Source organism: Rhipicephalus microplus, unplaced genomic scaffold (assembly GCF_043290135.1).
Source record: "Rhipicephalus microplus isolate Deutch F79 unplaced genomic scaffold, USDA_Rmic scaffold_13, whole genome shotgun sequence".
Taxonomy (NCBI): domain Eukaryota; kingdom Metazoa; phylum Arthropoda; class Arachnida; order Ixodida; family Ixodidae; genus Rhipicephalus; species Rhipicephalus microplus.
Window position 1 is genome coordinate 35,570,833 of NW_027464586.1, and position 16,745 is coordinate 35,587,577.

A 16,745-nucleotide genomic window follows, 5' to 3' on the forward strand; every position below is an offset into this window, starting at 1 on the left:
TGGCTTCGACCCATGGTCAGATTATATGCGGCACCTGAGGGAGTAGAGCTGTGTGCTAGTGCTCACTGTCCTGCAGGCATAATGATAGAAGCCACAACAAATCTTTCCAGTGGGATATCTGAGCACAGGCATGCCAGAATTTTTTGGACTAATGTAGAAATGTGACTGGCCAAAATTTTTAATACGCGCATGGCCGCCTGCTGCAGTCACTAATAGGTTCATTATTGAATCTTATTCAAGGGCACGGCTGACAGTGATAATTATTTTGGCACATTGTGTTCCCCTGAACACTTAGCTCTCTTCAAAGGTGGCGTTCACACTCACAACTTACAGCACCGACCTTTTTAAAGAAAAACAAAAGGCTTAATATTGAACATCCTGAACATGCAAGCTACTAGAATACAGCAACCAGGTGGCTCAGTGAAGTTCCTATTCCATAGGAAACAGAAGCCATGCGCAGCTGCCGTACATTCAGTAGCCAACTTTTCCAGGAGCCACTATTGAAGAAAGGCTTGTCCGGAATTCTTTCACACTCAGTTCTTACGAGAAGCATGCATAGGCTGCAATGGAAACACAGAAAAAACAATTTAATGACAAGTGTCTCTTAGAAAAACTGAATTTGTCATTATATTTAAAATGATATGGAACAACGTGTCCTAAAATGAGCAGGATGTACACAAACTAGAGATGTTACAAGCAAAACTTTGTTGATGTTTTTGGCGAACACAATTGCATCCTTATGAAAGAAAATGCAATATCCACATTGCAGATTTGTCCAAACCATGCTTGAATGGGGCTTGTGCATAGTGCGTTGAAAGCAAATTTCATGATACCTCAACACATACATGATGGTATGCACTTTCATCAAGTATCCATTGCAGGTAACCTATATAATTGAACATTCATTTGATTTAAAATACAACTAATGTAGCTTTTTCAGGCTGCTCACACTGGGACGATTACACCTATAATGTCATAAATTGGTGTCAATAAATTACAATTATGTGCTGCCAAATTATGGTCATCAGTTTCAATGATTCTGGTTGGCTAAAATGGCATTACCCCTCACTCAAGCACCACAGGCTGTCAATAAAAAAAACATATGAGGCACCTATCTTGAACCACACACCATCCCAACAAAGCAAGCAAGCTTCTGCAATAATCCTCGGGAACCAGAATCTTGGAAGCTATTGAGGGCGATTTAGCAATAAGATGTGATGAAACTGATATCCGAATTTGTATAATTCCTTCAGTGCCAAAAGCTTGAAAACTTGCAGTCTATCATTATTATTCCTAAATAAATACGGTGTCTATTTTACATTTTAACAGCAATACGCGCAAGAATTAAGCATGCTTACCATGATTTATAACATTATCGCAAGTTTTGAGTGATAAATAAAATATTGTTTCTGCACATACCACAGATTCCGTCAACATCTGTAGCGCATGCCTAGAAAGTTTACCCAATATACTGTTAAGCTTGTCATTAATCAGACAATTTCATTGGAGGTAATGCTATAAACTATCAATAATGTTCATACGCGTGAAAGCGTTTAGCAAAGTTTCAACACAAGGTTGGGCGAGGTGCATAAAAGATTTCATAAACCAAATCAAAATAGAAGCATAGCATAGTGGAAACAAGCAGAGTAAAATTGATGGTGCTCCAATGCGTGGACTTATGACTGAATTAGTGCTCGCACAGTAAGGTACAACATTTTGGCCTATATAATTTATAAAATATTTGGCCTACATTAATAAATATTTGTTCTAAAATACAGTTCAGATAAACGAATGGCTTGAAATGCACGGATTCGAGCCGCATGAAGCAACCTATGTTGTTAACGTATACCGAACGTTAAAATTCTACTTAACGAGCTGAATGAACACTTAAGTGTAGGTGCAACCTTTGCGAGCCCTACCTAAGACGATGCAACACGCTGCACACAAACACGCATCAACTCGAGTATCACGGTAGTTTATAAAGACGTGTGCCGGCGCGGATGAACACACCGCCATACATTCGGCCACTCGCAATGAAAAAATTGACAGACGCAAAAGAGAACATTGCTGAAATTTCTCTGATAGTAGTCATAACGTATAAATACTGTAGCTGTTTAAAATGAAACGTACAGCAGATGAAACTGCCTTAGACACGTTCACTTCAATAGCGCACAATATCAACAGGCATCAACGCCTATGGCTAACAAACGCCCCAGAACAAATAAACAAAGATAGTGGTCACTCGCAAGCAGGGCCTAGCTTTCTCCAATAACACTGCCAACAGAGGCGGACAGCCGCCACAACTCTGCTCAAATCTGCCGCAGAATTGCCGTTACGCGTGCATGCTTCACACTCCACACAAAAGAAAAAAAAACTTGTTCGCACTTAACTTCGCACAACTTTGCCTTTACACTGCTGAAGTACTACAGAAAAGTTGGGTCTCCATGTAAACAAAAGCTCCCTTATCGTGCACATGGTAGGAACAACGTGGTGAGTGATAAAAAAGCGCCAACATCAGCAGTGGGGTACATACCTGGCGAGTGCTCCACGATACGAACCCACACATCTTCGCTTTAGTATAGCACATCTTCGTAATCAACAGCACTGGAAGAACACAAAACATGAACACAAAGTGCAAGCACACTTTTAAAACACGAGAGAAATTGACTCAAACCCGCTTTTTCGAGAGAAAACTTAGCGGCTGGTAAACACGTCCAGACAAGTAAAAACGTTCTAGCCGCGCAGGCGCACACCGAGATCACGCATCTTAATTTATTATAGCTGACTAGAGAGGTCAATTATTACATTTAAGTATACAAAAGATATGTAAATATATACTCCATAAATATGTAAAGTTAATAGTACATTGATTCAAGAAAAGAAAGAAACGTAGGAAACACCCCCGAGACCTCATCCGCGAATTCTACCACAGTTCTAGAAAATAACTTTTAGTAAACGTTTTGAAAAAGACTTCTTGTAAAGAACGTTTCCTCAGCGTGTTCTAAAAACCTTCCTTTGAAAAACGTTTATTTAATGTCAAATAATATACCTAGATGTCCACATACCTTTCTAGTCGTTTCGAGAAGTTTAAGCGACGTTTCGTGTTTCTTTGGTGCCCCTCGACCGTGATCCGACGCCCAAGGTGCAAACATACTTCTTAAGACTCTTGGCGAATGCCTTCCGTGTGGTTCCACTTGACGCAAGCCACTGTGTTTCACCTTACTTTGTCATAATGGTTCAGCACCAGCTTTGTACGGCCTGCGCAAGGTCCACAACCAGGCGCTCCTATGCTCCCAAGTGTATATTTTACACGCTCACCCCTCCATAAGCCATCAAGATTTCTTAAACGTAAACATTTTGACAGCAAGCTGTCTGGCTGGGTAGAAAAGTTTAGAAAATTGAAATTGCTCCAGCCACAGTTCAAAAAGAGCCCGACGTTTCGAGAACGACTCGGTCCCTTCCTCAGGGGGTGACTGTCTTGGTCATGGAAGTGTCGTCGCGTCGTGTTCTCTCACCACGGCTCCGGCTTTCCCTTTCCACCACGTTTCGGAGACCGTGAACGTACACCGAAGGCATTGTTCCCAGCGAGCGGTTCACGTTGGCAGGCGTATGCTGAATGTGCCAAGACTCGAGCAAGAGCCTCTTTCCCAAATTCCGTTCTGTTTCAATAACAGAAGCGCCGTCAAAGTCAATTTTATGGTCGTGCTTCTCGCAGTGCTCCGCCAGAGCGCTACGTTGCGCTTCCATCTTCCTGACGTCGTTCTTGTGTTGGCGCATTCTTTCCGGGAAACACTTGCTCACGCCTATGTAGCTGGCTGGACACTCAGAACACGACACTTTGTAGACAACGCCCGGGTGTAGCTCCCTCGGAGGTCGGTCTTTCGGCCGCGGTAGCAAGCGAGCGAGCGTCGAAACAGGTTTATGAATTACCGTGACCCCGGCTTTTCCTAGGACTCTCGAGAGCTGTTCACTTATGCCCGGCACATATGGAATGGCGACGCGGTTGTTTGTCGTCTTCGTTTCTCTTGTGTGCGGTGGTGTGGCCAGGGCGGAAAGGGGGTCGGGCGGTGTGTCGCTTGCAGGTGTCTTTCCGCGGTGCGGTGGTTGTCGTCTCGACAAACGGCGTGACGCCCGGCGGATGAACGCTTCTGTGTAGCCATTCCTTCGTAGCTCGGCGACAATCCTCTTTTCTTCTTTCTTCCTCTCACCCTCCGACGTGCAGATTACTCGTGCACGTGAAAGGAGTGCCGAAACCACTGAAGCTTTGTGGGCAGTTGGATGACAGGACGCAAAATGCAAATACCTGCCGGTGTGAGTTGGCTTTCTATACACCGAAAAGGTCATGCGCTCGCCCTGTCGTCTGACTAAAACATCGAGAAACGGAAGCGCCCCGTCTCGCTCTCGTTCCACCGTGAACTGTATCGCTTGGTCGATGGAGTTCAGATGTTCGAGGAAGCTGTCTACTGCTGCCTTCTTTATTATGCAAAAACAGTCATCCACGTACCTCACAAATACTTTCGGCCTGTCAATAAAGGAGCCCAGTGCCGTCTCTTCTATGTGTTCCATTGTGAGGTTCGCAGCCGTAAGGGAGATCGCCGCTCCCGTCGTGGTCCCGCTGGCTTGTCTGTAGAAGCTCCCGTTGACGCTGAAATACGTCCCCTTGAGGCAGTATTCCAGTAGGCGACACAGTTCGTCGACGCCCAGGCAGGTTATTTCATCCAAGAGCTCGTCTTGGTTCAACGCTGCTCGTGCGCTAGATACCGCTAGTGCTACGGGCACACTGGTGAACAGGGATACGACGTCGAACGAGACGAAGCACTCATCGCTGCTCACGGTCACATCTCTCATGCGCTCCAAGAAGTGGCTGGCGTCGCGTATGTGGGTTGGAGTTTGCCCCACGAGCGGCGCGAGAGTCCGGTGGAGATACTTGGACAGCGCCCGGAGTGGAGATGTTGTAAAATCCACGATAGGACGGAGCGGAACTGTGGGCTTGTGGGTCTTGGGAAGCCCGTAAAATCCTGGTGCAGAGCCGTTCCGGCAGATGAGCTGGAGGTATGTGTTTCTCGCCTTCGGGTGCGCTTTAAAGATATCCGCCAGGAGCCTGTTCATTTCCCTTTGGACACTTGGTGTGGGGTCCTTCGTCAGCTTTTCGTAGGCCGGACTGTCCAGCAGGTCTCGCACTTTGTCGTTGTATGCCTCCCTGTCGAGCAGGACCATTGCGTTCCCTTTGTCGGCCGGGAGGATGACAACCTTATCATCATTTCGGAGCGCATGGATCGCCTTACACTCCTCTCTCGACAGGCTGTGCTCACGGCGCTTTCCTATTTTTGATAGTACGCCGATAGCCTTGAGACGCACGTTCTCCCGAATGCCGCTGTCGAGTCGCCTTATGCCTTCCTCCGTAGCCGCGACGATCTTCGGCAGTGACGGACGTGTCGTGGTCGTGTTGAAGTTGTGTCCCTTTGCCAGCATGCTGTGCTCTGTCGGGGAGAGTTGTTTGGAGGACAGATTGACGACGAAATTCTTGTTGTCAGGACTGTAGTGGTGTTTTTCTCCTTGAAGCGTCGCAAGCTTACTTTTGTGGGTCGCTTGTTGTTTCTGCGCTGTTGTTGCAGCCATATTTCGTGCGAACTCCTCCAGTGACGGAAAGATGTCGGGCAGTCGATGTTGAAGTTGCCGCCGTAGAAAGAACAGGTCTAATTCCTTCTTCTTGACGACGCTGTGGCACTCATGGATTCGTGCGTTTAGTAGCCGCCGTTCAGCTTGTGCGATGATCTTGTTGCCCTCCGCCGTGTGCACCAGGCGCTTGAGCTGAAGGCTTCGTGGTATCACGTTCCTCTCCCGACAGGTCCTCGTGAAGTCGAGATGGTTGCGGTAGGTCGTGACGCCGCGTGCTACGTTCACGTACCGCTTTGCTAAGAGCGGTGCTTCCTGACCGAAGTCACTGCGTAATGACTTAAACGTAAACGCTTTGACAGCAATCTGTCTGGCTGGGTAGAAAAGTTTAGAAAATTGAAATTGCTCCAGCCACAGTTCAAAAAGAGCCCGACGTTTCGAGAACGACTCGGTCCCTTCCTCAGGGGGTGACTGTCTTGGTCATGGAAGTGTCGTCGCGTCGTGTTCTCTCACCACGGCTCCGGCTTTCCCTTTCCACCACGTTTCGGAGACCGTGAACGTACACCGAAGGCATTGTTCCCAGCGAGCGGTTCACGTTGGCAGGCGTATGCTGAATGTGCCAAGACTCGAGCAAGAGCCTCTTTCTCAAATTCCGTTCTGTTTCAATAACAGAAGCGCCGTCTAAGTCAATTTTATGGTCGTGCTTCTCGCAGTGCTCCGCCAGAGCGCTACGTTGCACTTCCATCTTCCTGACGTCGTTCTTGTGTTGGCGCATTCTTTCCGGGAAACACTTGCTCACGCCTATGTAGCTGGCTGGACACTCAGAACACGACACTTTGTAGACAACGCCCGGGTGTAGCTCCCTCGGAGGTCGGTCTTTCGGCCGCGGTAGCAAGCGAGCGAGCGTCGAAACAGGTTTATGGATTACCGTGACCCCGGCTTTTCCTAGGACTCTCGAGAGCTGTTCACTTATGGCCGGCACATATGGAATGGCGACGCGGTTGTTTGTCGTCTTCGTTTCTCTCGTGTGCGGTGGTGTGGCCAGGGCGGAAAGGGGGTCGGGCGGTGTGTCGCTTGCAGGTGTCTTTCCGCGGTGCGGTGGTTGTCGTCTCGACAAACGGCGTGACGCCCGGCGGATGAACGCTTCTGTGTAGCCATTCGTTCGTAGCTCGGCGACAATCCTCTTTTTTTCTTTCTTCCTCTCACCCTCCGACGTGCAGATTACTCGTGCACGTGAAAGGAGTGCCGAAACCACTGAAGCTTTGTGGGCAGTTGGATGACAGGACGCAAAATGCAAATACCTGCCGGTGTGAGTTGGCTTTCTATACACCGAAAAGGTCATGCGCTCGCCCTGTCGTCTGACTAAAACATCGAGAAACGGAAGCGCCCCGTCTCGCTCTCGTTCCACCGTGAACTGTATCGCTTGGTCGATGGAGTTCAGATGTTCGAGGAAGCTGTCTACTGCTGCCTTCTTTATTATGCAAAAACAGTCATCCACGTACCTCACAAATACTTTCGGCCTGTCAGGACACGGCGGCACCCACATCCGGAACTCGTATGACTTAATGGACAAAGGTCGTGGCGTCGTCCTCGATGAATATTATATTTTAGTGTCCTTTGACGTGAAATCGCTTTTTACCACTGTGGCAGCAGAACTGGCTGTGAATGTGTGCAGCACAGCTCTGGAGTCAGATGCCAATCTAGCAGAAAGGTCGCCAGTGGACGTAGTGGACTTAATTAGGCTTTTACGGTTCTGTTTGTTGAATACGTATTTTACTTTCGAAAACAAGTTGTACAAACAGATCCACAGTACCACTATGGGTGCTTCTATATCAGTGACCGCTGCTAATTTCACTATGCAAGCGATTGAAAGTCGAGCACTCTCCTCATTCAGTTCAGCTCAGGAGGTGTTTTTTCGTTATGAGGACGACATATTTGCATCATTCACCAAGAGGTGACTTGGGCGTTCATTTCACACCTGAACAGCATGGAAGCATCAATTCAATGCTTGGTGTATATGAAACTCGAAGAAAAGCTCCCATTCCTTGATATACTCATTGAAAGAAAAGGACACACTTTGTCGTTTGGCTTGTTCAGGAAGACGACCCACACAAGTGGTTACTTGTATTTTGATAGCATGCAGGTGCTTCTCACAAAAGAGCCGTGGATTCTACACTTCTACGATACGCGCAGAAAGTCTGCACAAAAAAAGAAGACTTCGCAGCCGACGCACGCTTGGTGCGGCGTGAATTGTCGGCCTGTGGATATCCGAATTCCTTTTTGAACGCTGTCGAACGACAAATTGCACGTCCACGATTGCCCTGTGCTGCAACTGGTGTAAACCGTGCGGAAATACCCTATATTCCCTCCATAAGCAAAGCCCTCGGCCGTATTCTGCGTTACCATGGCGTCCATGTGGTGCGTGTTCCGGACCAAAAACTACAACAATCGCTTGTAAAAATGAAAGACAGATTAGCCAAAGTGAAGTTCCCTGGTGTGGTGTACGCTGTCCCTTGCGCGGATTGTGTAGATGTGTATATTTGTAAAAGTGGTTACTTTGAACGGCGCCTCAAACAGCACACTTACGACGTTAAGAAAGAAAATGCTAAATCCAGTGCCTTGGCCAAGCATGCGTCAGGTGGTCGCAAATTCGACTGGGGGAAGAGATGTTCTCGCTAGACAAAAAGTACTATCACGGCGTTTTCATCTTGAGTCACTCTTAATACAAATCACTTCGTGCACTTTAAACGGGAGCGATTATAATCTGCCGTCAGAATGTGCGTGCTGCCTGCGTGATATACTGAAACTTACATAAGTTGAACTGCTTTACACATGTTTTCACTTCACTGTGAACAAGGCTTTCGAGTAGGAGCGGAGACGTCTTTTTTCTATGTTTTTTTTCTTTTTAGGCATTTACTTTGGTTGTCGCAGTGCCTGTGGGTTCTTTACCTTCAACCATGTATCATCTCGACCAATCGGGCTTCCGTCAAACTTCAAACTTCTGAAACAACGAATTTTGCATCGTTCTCTGTGTGCCATCGGGTTCTTCGGAGTTGTTATGTGTGCTGCTTTTGGTTGTGCTTGTTTTCGTTCGTGAGTGACCAGATTGCAAGCAGCTGCGGTGCCAAGGAAGTGTTGTGACACAAGTCTGTGGAAACCATCAGTCTGGGCCACGAGTGTGTGTATTTGTATTTCTGACTGACCAAGGCACGCGGAAGGCACAGTTGCGGGTTATTCTAAGAGATAGCGTCAGGTCAACAAAACATGAAAAATATATATGCTGCTTGTCTTTCGTTTCGTGCATTGTGCTACATCTAGTACCGTGTTATTCCGTGTCGCTTTTATCCCATGTACGCATTTCGAAGTACGTGTTAAGGCCAATACCTATAACGGAGAGCAATACACTGTCGCTTTTTTGTCATTCGCAGATGTTCCAAATAGATTTTGCTCGAGTGATATAGACAAGAGGGCTAGCAGAGGCCAGAAGGAAATCCTAGCGCACACGAGGCGCGCTTTTATTTTTCCGTTCATGTGCGTGCTTCTCAACAAGTGTTCTTGGGGGACACGTACCGAGCTTTTGTGGGCCGCGGGTTGCGTAAGAGAGTGAACACGATGAGCGTCTCTTGCAGGCTGGATTATTGCATTTCTAGTTCTCACAAGCTTCTCTACTGCACGTGTGCTGGTGCAACCTGCTGCATTATCTCACCAGGACCGGGGTGGAGTCTGTACTTTGTGAAATATCCCGCACCAACAAACATGTAGCGCGTGACATGTCGAAGCGTAGAACGAATTCTCATTGATTAGCTCCGGGTTGCCCACTCGGTAACAGGGCTGCTCCGAATGCGTTACTCCTGTAAACGGGTTCCCACCTACAGTAGAGTGCAATTTAAGAAGGCAGCGGCATTTTCCCTTCAAAGGCGGACGTACTCGAGCCTCCACCAATAGTCGCGCACTTCAGGTGATGTCATGCGCTGGACTACACTCTAGCCGCGGACCCAGCCGACGGAGAACATGCCTAACATGGCCGCCTTCGCTTTGAACTGCGCCAGTTCCGTTGGCTGTGTGCGTGTCCATTCGTCAAAATGAATTCGAATTATGTGTGGTGATCTGTCGGGCCAAAAAATAGTATTATGAGTTCACACAAATAATGCCGCGTGTGTTTGTTCTGAGCCGTGAGCCGACGAAAAGAGATTGCAGCGAAAATTGGTGACGCTGCATTTCGTCTGAAAACAGGATATCACGGTGACAGAACGACGCAAACAAACATCGTGTGTGTTTGTTTCATGGTGTTTTATTTGCGCCTAAGTGAAGTTACGACGAAAAGAGTTCACCAAAGCCTGGTATCTATGTGTGTGGCGGGTGTGTTTGTGTACTGTGCCCCTGCGTTTCTCGTCGGACGTGGCGAAGTGATAGAGCAAAACCTATGTCAGGATAAATGAGAAAAACGTGCGTGGATAACATCAGCCTACTAGTTTCTCAAGAGAAAAAATTTGTGACAGCGAACCCTAACACAGATTCGTTGCTGCCAGCTGATCGCGGAAACGACCAATCGTTGGCGGCAGTGTGATAAGATAGCCGAGCGTCAAGCAGCGTCGTTCGAGTGTTTTGTAGCACCATCGATTGATTAATTTCCCTCAATGCGAACAATCAGTGTCTTATACGTGCTTCGTCAAAGAATGTCATTGAATAATTAACGCTCAGGCGTTTCGGAGCAGTGTTTGTTTCCTTAGTGTTAGCCTTACAAAATTATGACTGATACACTGGTGCCGTTACAAGGGAGCTTGACATGAATTCGTACCGCTGTTTGGCTTAGAGCTATTCGCTCACTGCACGCGCCAGCTATACAAAGCCTGCTGTGACACAATCGCACATCAGTTGCACTGCCAGCACTCGGCTTGCTTTCCTATACAACACAGCTTGGCGCTGCTTTTCGATTATTTTGATATGTCACTACTTAAAAGTTCGTATGGAAGTGAAGGCAACAGAGCCATTATGTACATTAAAGAAGTACAATAAAGTAGGCCCAGCTGCTAGTAGGCACAACCTCACTATTAAGCTAACGCAGAGAACCGTCACTGCCGGCCGTTAGAGCAGAGACGCCGAGCGAGGCACCGTTTGGTCGGTCGTAATAGCGGCACCGTTGCTGCAGTGCGCACTCGATAGCTGTATCCTCTTTGACGAATTCCGCAACGGTCATCGTTGGATTGCGAAGAAGGCCGGCAAACAGCTGTTCTTTGACGCCTCGCATCAAATAGCGAAGTTTCTTGGCTTCAGGCATGTCAGGGTCAGCCCGTCCAAATAGGCGCGTCATGTCCTCCGCCAACACGGCGACGCCCTCATTCGGTTTCTGTACCCAAGACTCGATGAGTTGCTGAGCAAAGTCATGGCGGTCGTTGTTTGCGAAGGTGCTGACAATCTGCTGCCGAAATTCATTCCATGAAGACAGCGTTGCCTCGTTGTTCTCATACCACGTACGAACGCTGTCTGCTAAACCAGAGTAGGCACGTGAAAGCTTTAGCTCGGTGCTCCAGTGGTTTGCCTTAGCGACTCGCTCTTATTGGACTAACCAGTCCTCAACGTCCTCGTACGCCTCACCATAGAATGTCTCCGGAATCTGAGGCTGCACAAAAGTCAGCTGCGAAGCACCTGAAGTTGCCATTTCTCCAGGCGAAGTGCTTTGCTGGGAAAGTTCCAGGAGAATCGCCCCAGGACTAAGGCCTCGCTGTCGCTGACTGTAGCGGTGAGCAGGGGTATCCACTGAAGGAACGGGTTGCGGTGTCGGATTTGAAGTTCCGGGTCACGGAGGAGTTCCGAGCATCAGTCGTAGAAGTCCAGCACCTCCACCAGTGTCGCAACGTGCAAAGAACAGGACACTAGGCTTCGTTTCGACGTTAACAGCAAGGCTCTATTCGCACACAAAAACAAAGCGTGAGAGCAGACGCGCTACGTAGTCTTCCTCGAGAAATGCCAGAGACTGCCGCTCGTGATGCTGGCTTCTTCCTTTTTTGTTGTGCTTATGGCTAATAACCGTGACAATATAAAAATCCTCGTTAATTTCGCGCGCTGTCTTGTCACGATATCTCGAGGGTATCTTGAAATCATGAAAGAGTGGGGCGTAGTCGCACAAGGAGTGAAGGTCTGCCAAGGTGCTGCTTGTAGAAGTCCTGAGTTGGATAGCTGAGCAAACTGCCTGCCGAACAAGCGCTGTCGTTGCGACAGCGCTTGTAGGCTCCACACTCGTAAGGCTCGTGTAGGCTCCACACAGTAGGCTCCACACTCGAAAAGAGAGTGCGAAGAAGAGGAGACCGACGAGGAACGAGAGCGGAGTAGGAGATTGTCACTACTTTACGAAGTTCTATGCGCTTCACAAGTAGTGCTTCGCCGCTTCTTTTTTCGCGACGCTGCTCTGTGCTCCCTCAAGGGGTGGGATGCAGAATAGCACGAGCTTCTCCGGCAGTGCTTGCGGTGGCCGTGGCATGAAGACGGTGCGGAGCGCGGGATAGCAACGTTAATAAAAATGGCTACTTGGACGCGCGTGGCGTTCGAAACGCATGTGGGACATTTGCGGTGGTTAAGAAAGAAACGCCGCATGCAGGCACGTCAGCGCCGCCACTCACTCAGTACTTTAGCAGTGCAGCGACGTCAGCGTGATTGCCGTGCTGTAATAAATGCGAAGCGTTTCTCTGCGAACTTCAGCGACTCTAAGCGTACAATCTATCTATCTATCTATCTATCTATCTATCTATCTATCTATCTATCTATCTATCTATCTATCTATCTATCTATCTATCTATCTATCTATCTATCTATCTATCTATCTATCTATCTATCTATCTATCTATCTATCTATCTATCTATCTATCTATCTATCTATCTATCTATCTATCTATCTATCTATCTATCTATCTATCTATCTATCTATCTATCTATCTATCTATCTATCTATCTATCTATCTATCTATCTATCTATCTATCTATCTATCTATCTATCTATCTATCTATCTATCTATCTATCTATCTATCTATCTATCTATCTATCTATCTATCTGTTTATCTATCTATCTATCTATCTATCTATCTATCTATCTATCTATCTATCTATCTATCTATCTATCTATCTATCTATCTATCTATCTATCTATCTATCTATCTATCTATCTATCTATCTATCTATCTATCTATCTATCTATCTGTCTGTCTATCTATCTATCTATCTGTCTGTCTGTCTGTCTGTCTGTCTGTCTGTCTATCTATCTATCTATCTATCTATCTATCTATCTATCTATCTATCTGTCTATATATCTATCTATCTATCTATCTATCTGTCTATCTATCTATCTATCTATCTATCTATCTATCTATCTATCTATCTATCTATCTATCTATCTATCTATCTATCTATCTATCTATCTATCTGTCTGTCTGTCTGTCTGTCTGTCTGTCTGTCTGTTAGCTCTCCTGGCCGTTTCATTAATGATATCGATAATAAACTTAGTATGCATAACATGACTGTATAATAGAATATATTTGACTAGTAACATGAAAATCATGACATGTGTGTCATAAATATCATCATTTACATTTCATGGTCCGGCAGTTCTTGCGGTAGTTTCGTTCACAAAATATGTTGTAAAATTGGTATGTCATGACTGCATGGCGAACACAAGCGACAGACCATAACACGAAAATCATGACATGTATGTCATAAATATCATGATTTACATTTCATGGTCCTGCAGGTTTTGCAGTAGTTTCGTTCACAAAACATGTAAAATTTGTATGACATGATTGCATGGAGAACACAAGCGACAGACCATAACACGAAAATCATGACATGTATGTCATAAATATCATGATTTACATTTCATGGTCCTGCAGTTCTTTCGGTGGTTTCGTTCACACAACATGTTGTAAACTTGCTATGGTATGAAATGATTTCACGGCGAACTCAGGCGACAGACCCTAACATCAAAATTATGACATTCGCGTCATGTAACATTACTTTATGCTACGCTCATTATGCGCTCACGGCCGTTTCGCTAGCGTCACATATACCAAACTTGGTATTACAGTACGTCAATGGTTGGTGAAGGTATGTGATTGGTTCAAACATGATAACCATGAGATGCCTGTCACGTAACAACATGGCTACATGCCACGCTCATGATGCGATGGCGAACATTTCGCTAGCTTCACTTACACCAAATTTGGAATTACAGTACGTCAATGCTTGATGAAGGTATGTGACTGGTCCAAACATGATAATCATGAGATGCGTGTCACGTAACAACATGGCTACATGCCACGCTCATGATGCGATGGCGACCATTTCGCTAGCTTGACTTATATCAAATTTGGTATTACGGGACATGAATAGATGACGAAGGTATGATGTTTGTGCAAACATGATAAACATGAGATGCATGTCACCTAAGAACGTGACTACAATCTACGCTCATGAAGCGCTTGCGGCCGTTTCGCTAGCTTCACATGTACCAAACTCGGTATTACGTGACGCGAACAGACGACATAGGTAAATGACACATCCAAACATGACAATCTTGACATACGTGTCATGTAACATCACTACATACCAGAACATTGCCCTAATCAGCACCTCAAAGCCAGACCTTGCAGTACAGCTGTGCCATTTGCAGACGCTGAAGCTCGGCAGCAGATGGTATGAAGTCTCCGCTTACGTGACTTCCCGAATTTCCTGCAAGGTATTAATTACAGCAGCCCTCCCTATACCCACAGAGGACGCCTTCATGAACGACAACGTCACTTATCCCCAAAGTATCAATATTGCTACGTGCCAGTGCATGGAGCTGAAGAAGAAAAAAGCAGATAGACAGGCGCGAGCTAATTGGTGTGGCTGGCGCTGCTCGCCTAACCAGCTGAAAATACATCAGTGACTACCCCTCTGAGTCAGTCTCCTTCCCGTAACATATTTGGTGGAGTTGTGCGATCCCCGTCCTCGCCACGGAACTCCGAAGCGGACGCTCCCTCGCGGCTTACAACATGACCACTCAAGACTCGGCTACATCCTTTCCGGTCGCTCCCCCTTCTGCCCGACCTGTCAACCCAGCGCCCGCAACAACTTTCGTGACACTTTCCGCGCTCAAAGACCCCGGCGTGTTCTCGGGCAGCGAGGATTCTGACGTCGACCAGTGGCTACGCCTCTACGAACGCGTCAGCGCCACTTACAGGTGGGATTCCACTCTTATGCTCGCAAACGTCATCTTTTATCTTGACGGAACCCCTCGTGTTTGGTTTGATAACGACGAGCATGACATAACAAGCTGGGTCAGATTCAAGGCAAAGATCCGTGAGCTTTTTGGCAACATCTCTGGTCGTCGTGAAGCTGCGAAAATGAGTTGTCGACTCGCGCACAATCTTCCACGAAGTCCTACATCGGTTATATTCAGGCTGTCCTTTCACTATGCCGCCAAGCTGACGAAAATATGTCTGAACCTGAAAACGTGGCGCAAATCCTAAAGGGTATCGCCGACGATGCATTCAACTTATTGGTATTCAACAATGTGTCATCTGTTGATGCGATCATTCAAGAATGCCGCCGGTTCCAACAAGCTAAAAGCAGATGCATCTCCCATCAGTACCAGCGCCTTCTGAACACCACTGCGACGTCCTCGTGTCTCGACACATATCATCCACCAGACACCTGTGACAACTTGACGCGAATCGTCAGGCGGGAGCTTGAAGCGGCTGCTCCTGCTAAGGGGGGACCAACGTCCCCCGACCCCTCTCCGCCAATTACGTTGCCTCTCATTCAAGCAGTCGTGCGGCAGGAAATCGCCAGCTTGGGAATTCACTCTATCTCACCACCTCACCGCACCGACTACCAGCCCCGATACACGCCTGAACGTCCCTTCTCGACCGGCTCTCCCTCAACGTTCCGTAATCCGTCTGCATGGCGAACACACGATGACAAGCCGATATGCTTCTCGTGTCACAGAATGGGGCACATTTCTCGCCATTGCAGATGTCGCTGGGGTTCTCCTGCACAACCGTCCTCTCGTCCCTTCTATGCACGTCCTGCCTATCGCCATGAGACCAGCCGCGACTATTTTGCCCAGGAACCTGCTTCTGAACACCGCTACTCCTGCTGTCCATCCCCCCAACGTCGCCAGTCTCGTTCTCCACAGCCCCGCCAACCATCTTCCCCCGCCTTCCCACAAGGTTACCCGACGGAAAACTAAGCGTTGCAGTCCCCGGAGGTGGCGCTGCATCACTCGGACTGACCTAAAATCCTCTTTTGACGATACCGAGAAAACGGAACCTCATAGACGTACAAGTACACGGCGTACATGTCACTGCTCTTGTCGACACCAGCGCCCAACTTTCCGTTATGACGAGTGGTTTTCGCCGCAAGCTCAAGAAGGTTCTCACACCTGCGACCACTCAGTTCGTCCGTGTTGCGGATGGTGGAATAGCATCTATCGTTGGAATGTGCTCCGCTCGTGTGAGCATTGCGGATCGACACACAGTTCTCTTCACCGTCCTTGATAAATGCCCCCACGACGTAATCTTAGGCCTCGACTTCCTGTGCGCGCATTCTGCTCACATAGACTGTTCGACCAGTACGCTCCGTCTACACTTTCCCGCAACAGAACCTCTTACACAACGGCCGAGTCGCTTCTGCACAACGGGACACGCGCACCTCCGTCCACAGACACTGACCTACATAGAGCTCGTCTCAATACCATCAGTTCCCGACAGTGACTATGTTCTGACCCCTATCACTGATGTCCTCATAAGCCATAGCATTACATTACCACACACCATTCTGACCATCGCAGGAAATTCTACGTGCCTCCCAGTTGTCAACTTTAGCTTTACACCTCAAGTTTTGCCACAAGGGATCTCTTTGGCGTCGCTCTGCACCTTAGATGTTTTCGTGATGGCCACCCCTTCTGACCCCCACGCTCAACATCGATCTGCCACTTGCTCCGACAGCGCTATTACTTCGATGATCGCTTCCAACTTAACGCCGCAGCAGACTGATGAGCTCTACCGGGTTCTGGTGTCCTACATCGACGTTTTTGACATCAGCGGCCGTCCGTTGGGGAAAGCTACCGGTAGGAGCCATAGCATAAACACTGGTAATG

General features: G+C 47.5%; 1 protein-coding gene across 1 annotated transcript; it reads right to left on the reverse strand.

Moving 5' to 3' along the window:
- Positions 1–533: 533 nt before the first annotated feature.
- On the reverse strand, positions 534–10,927 carry LOC142783959 (uncharacterized). Its single transcript, XM_075882583.1, has 3 exons — positions 10,678–10,927; positions 4,900–5,990; positions 534–560 (listed from the first exon to the last, which is right to left on the reverse strand). Exons 1-3 carry the CDS (start codon positions 10,925–10,927, stop codon positions 534–536), a joined length of 1,368 nt encoding a protein of 455 aa, XP_075738698.1.
- Between the last annotated feature and the right edge of the window lie 5,818 nt (positions 10,928–16,745).

Excerpts from the sequence above, each read along its gene's own strand:
- LOC142783959 (XM_075882583.1), bottom strand. The coding sequence starts at position 10,927 with ATGACGCGCCTATTTGGACGGGCTGACCCTGACATGCCTGAAGCCAAG. Across the intron at positions 5,991-10,677 it reads CGGCAGTGACGGTTCTCTGC|CCAGACAGATTGCTGTCAAA; the intron begins GTTAGCTTAATA and ends TTTTCTACCCAG. Across the intron at positions 561-4,899 it reads ACCGGACTCTCGCGCCGCTC|CCTATGCATGCTTCTCGTAA; the intron begins GTGGGGCAAACT and ends TTTCCATTGCAG.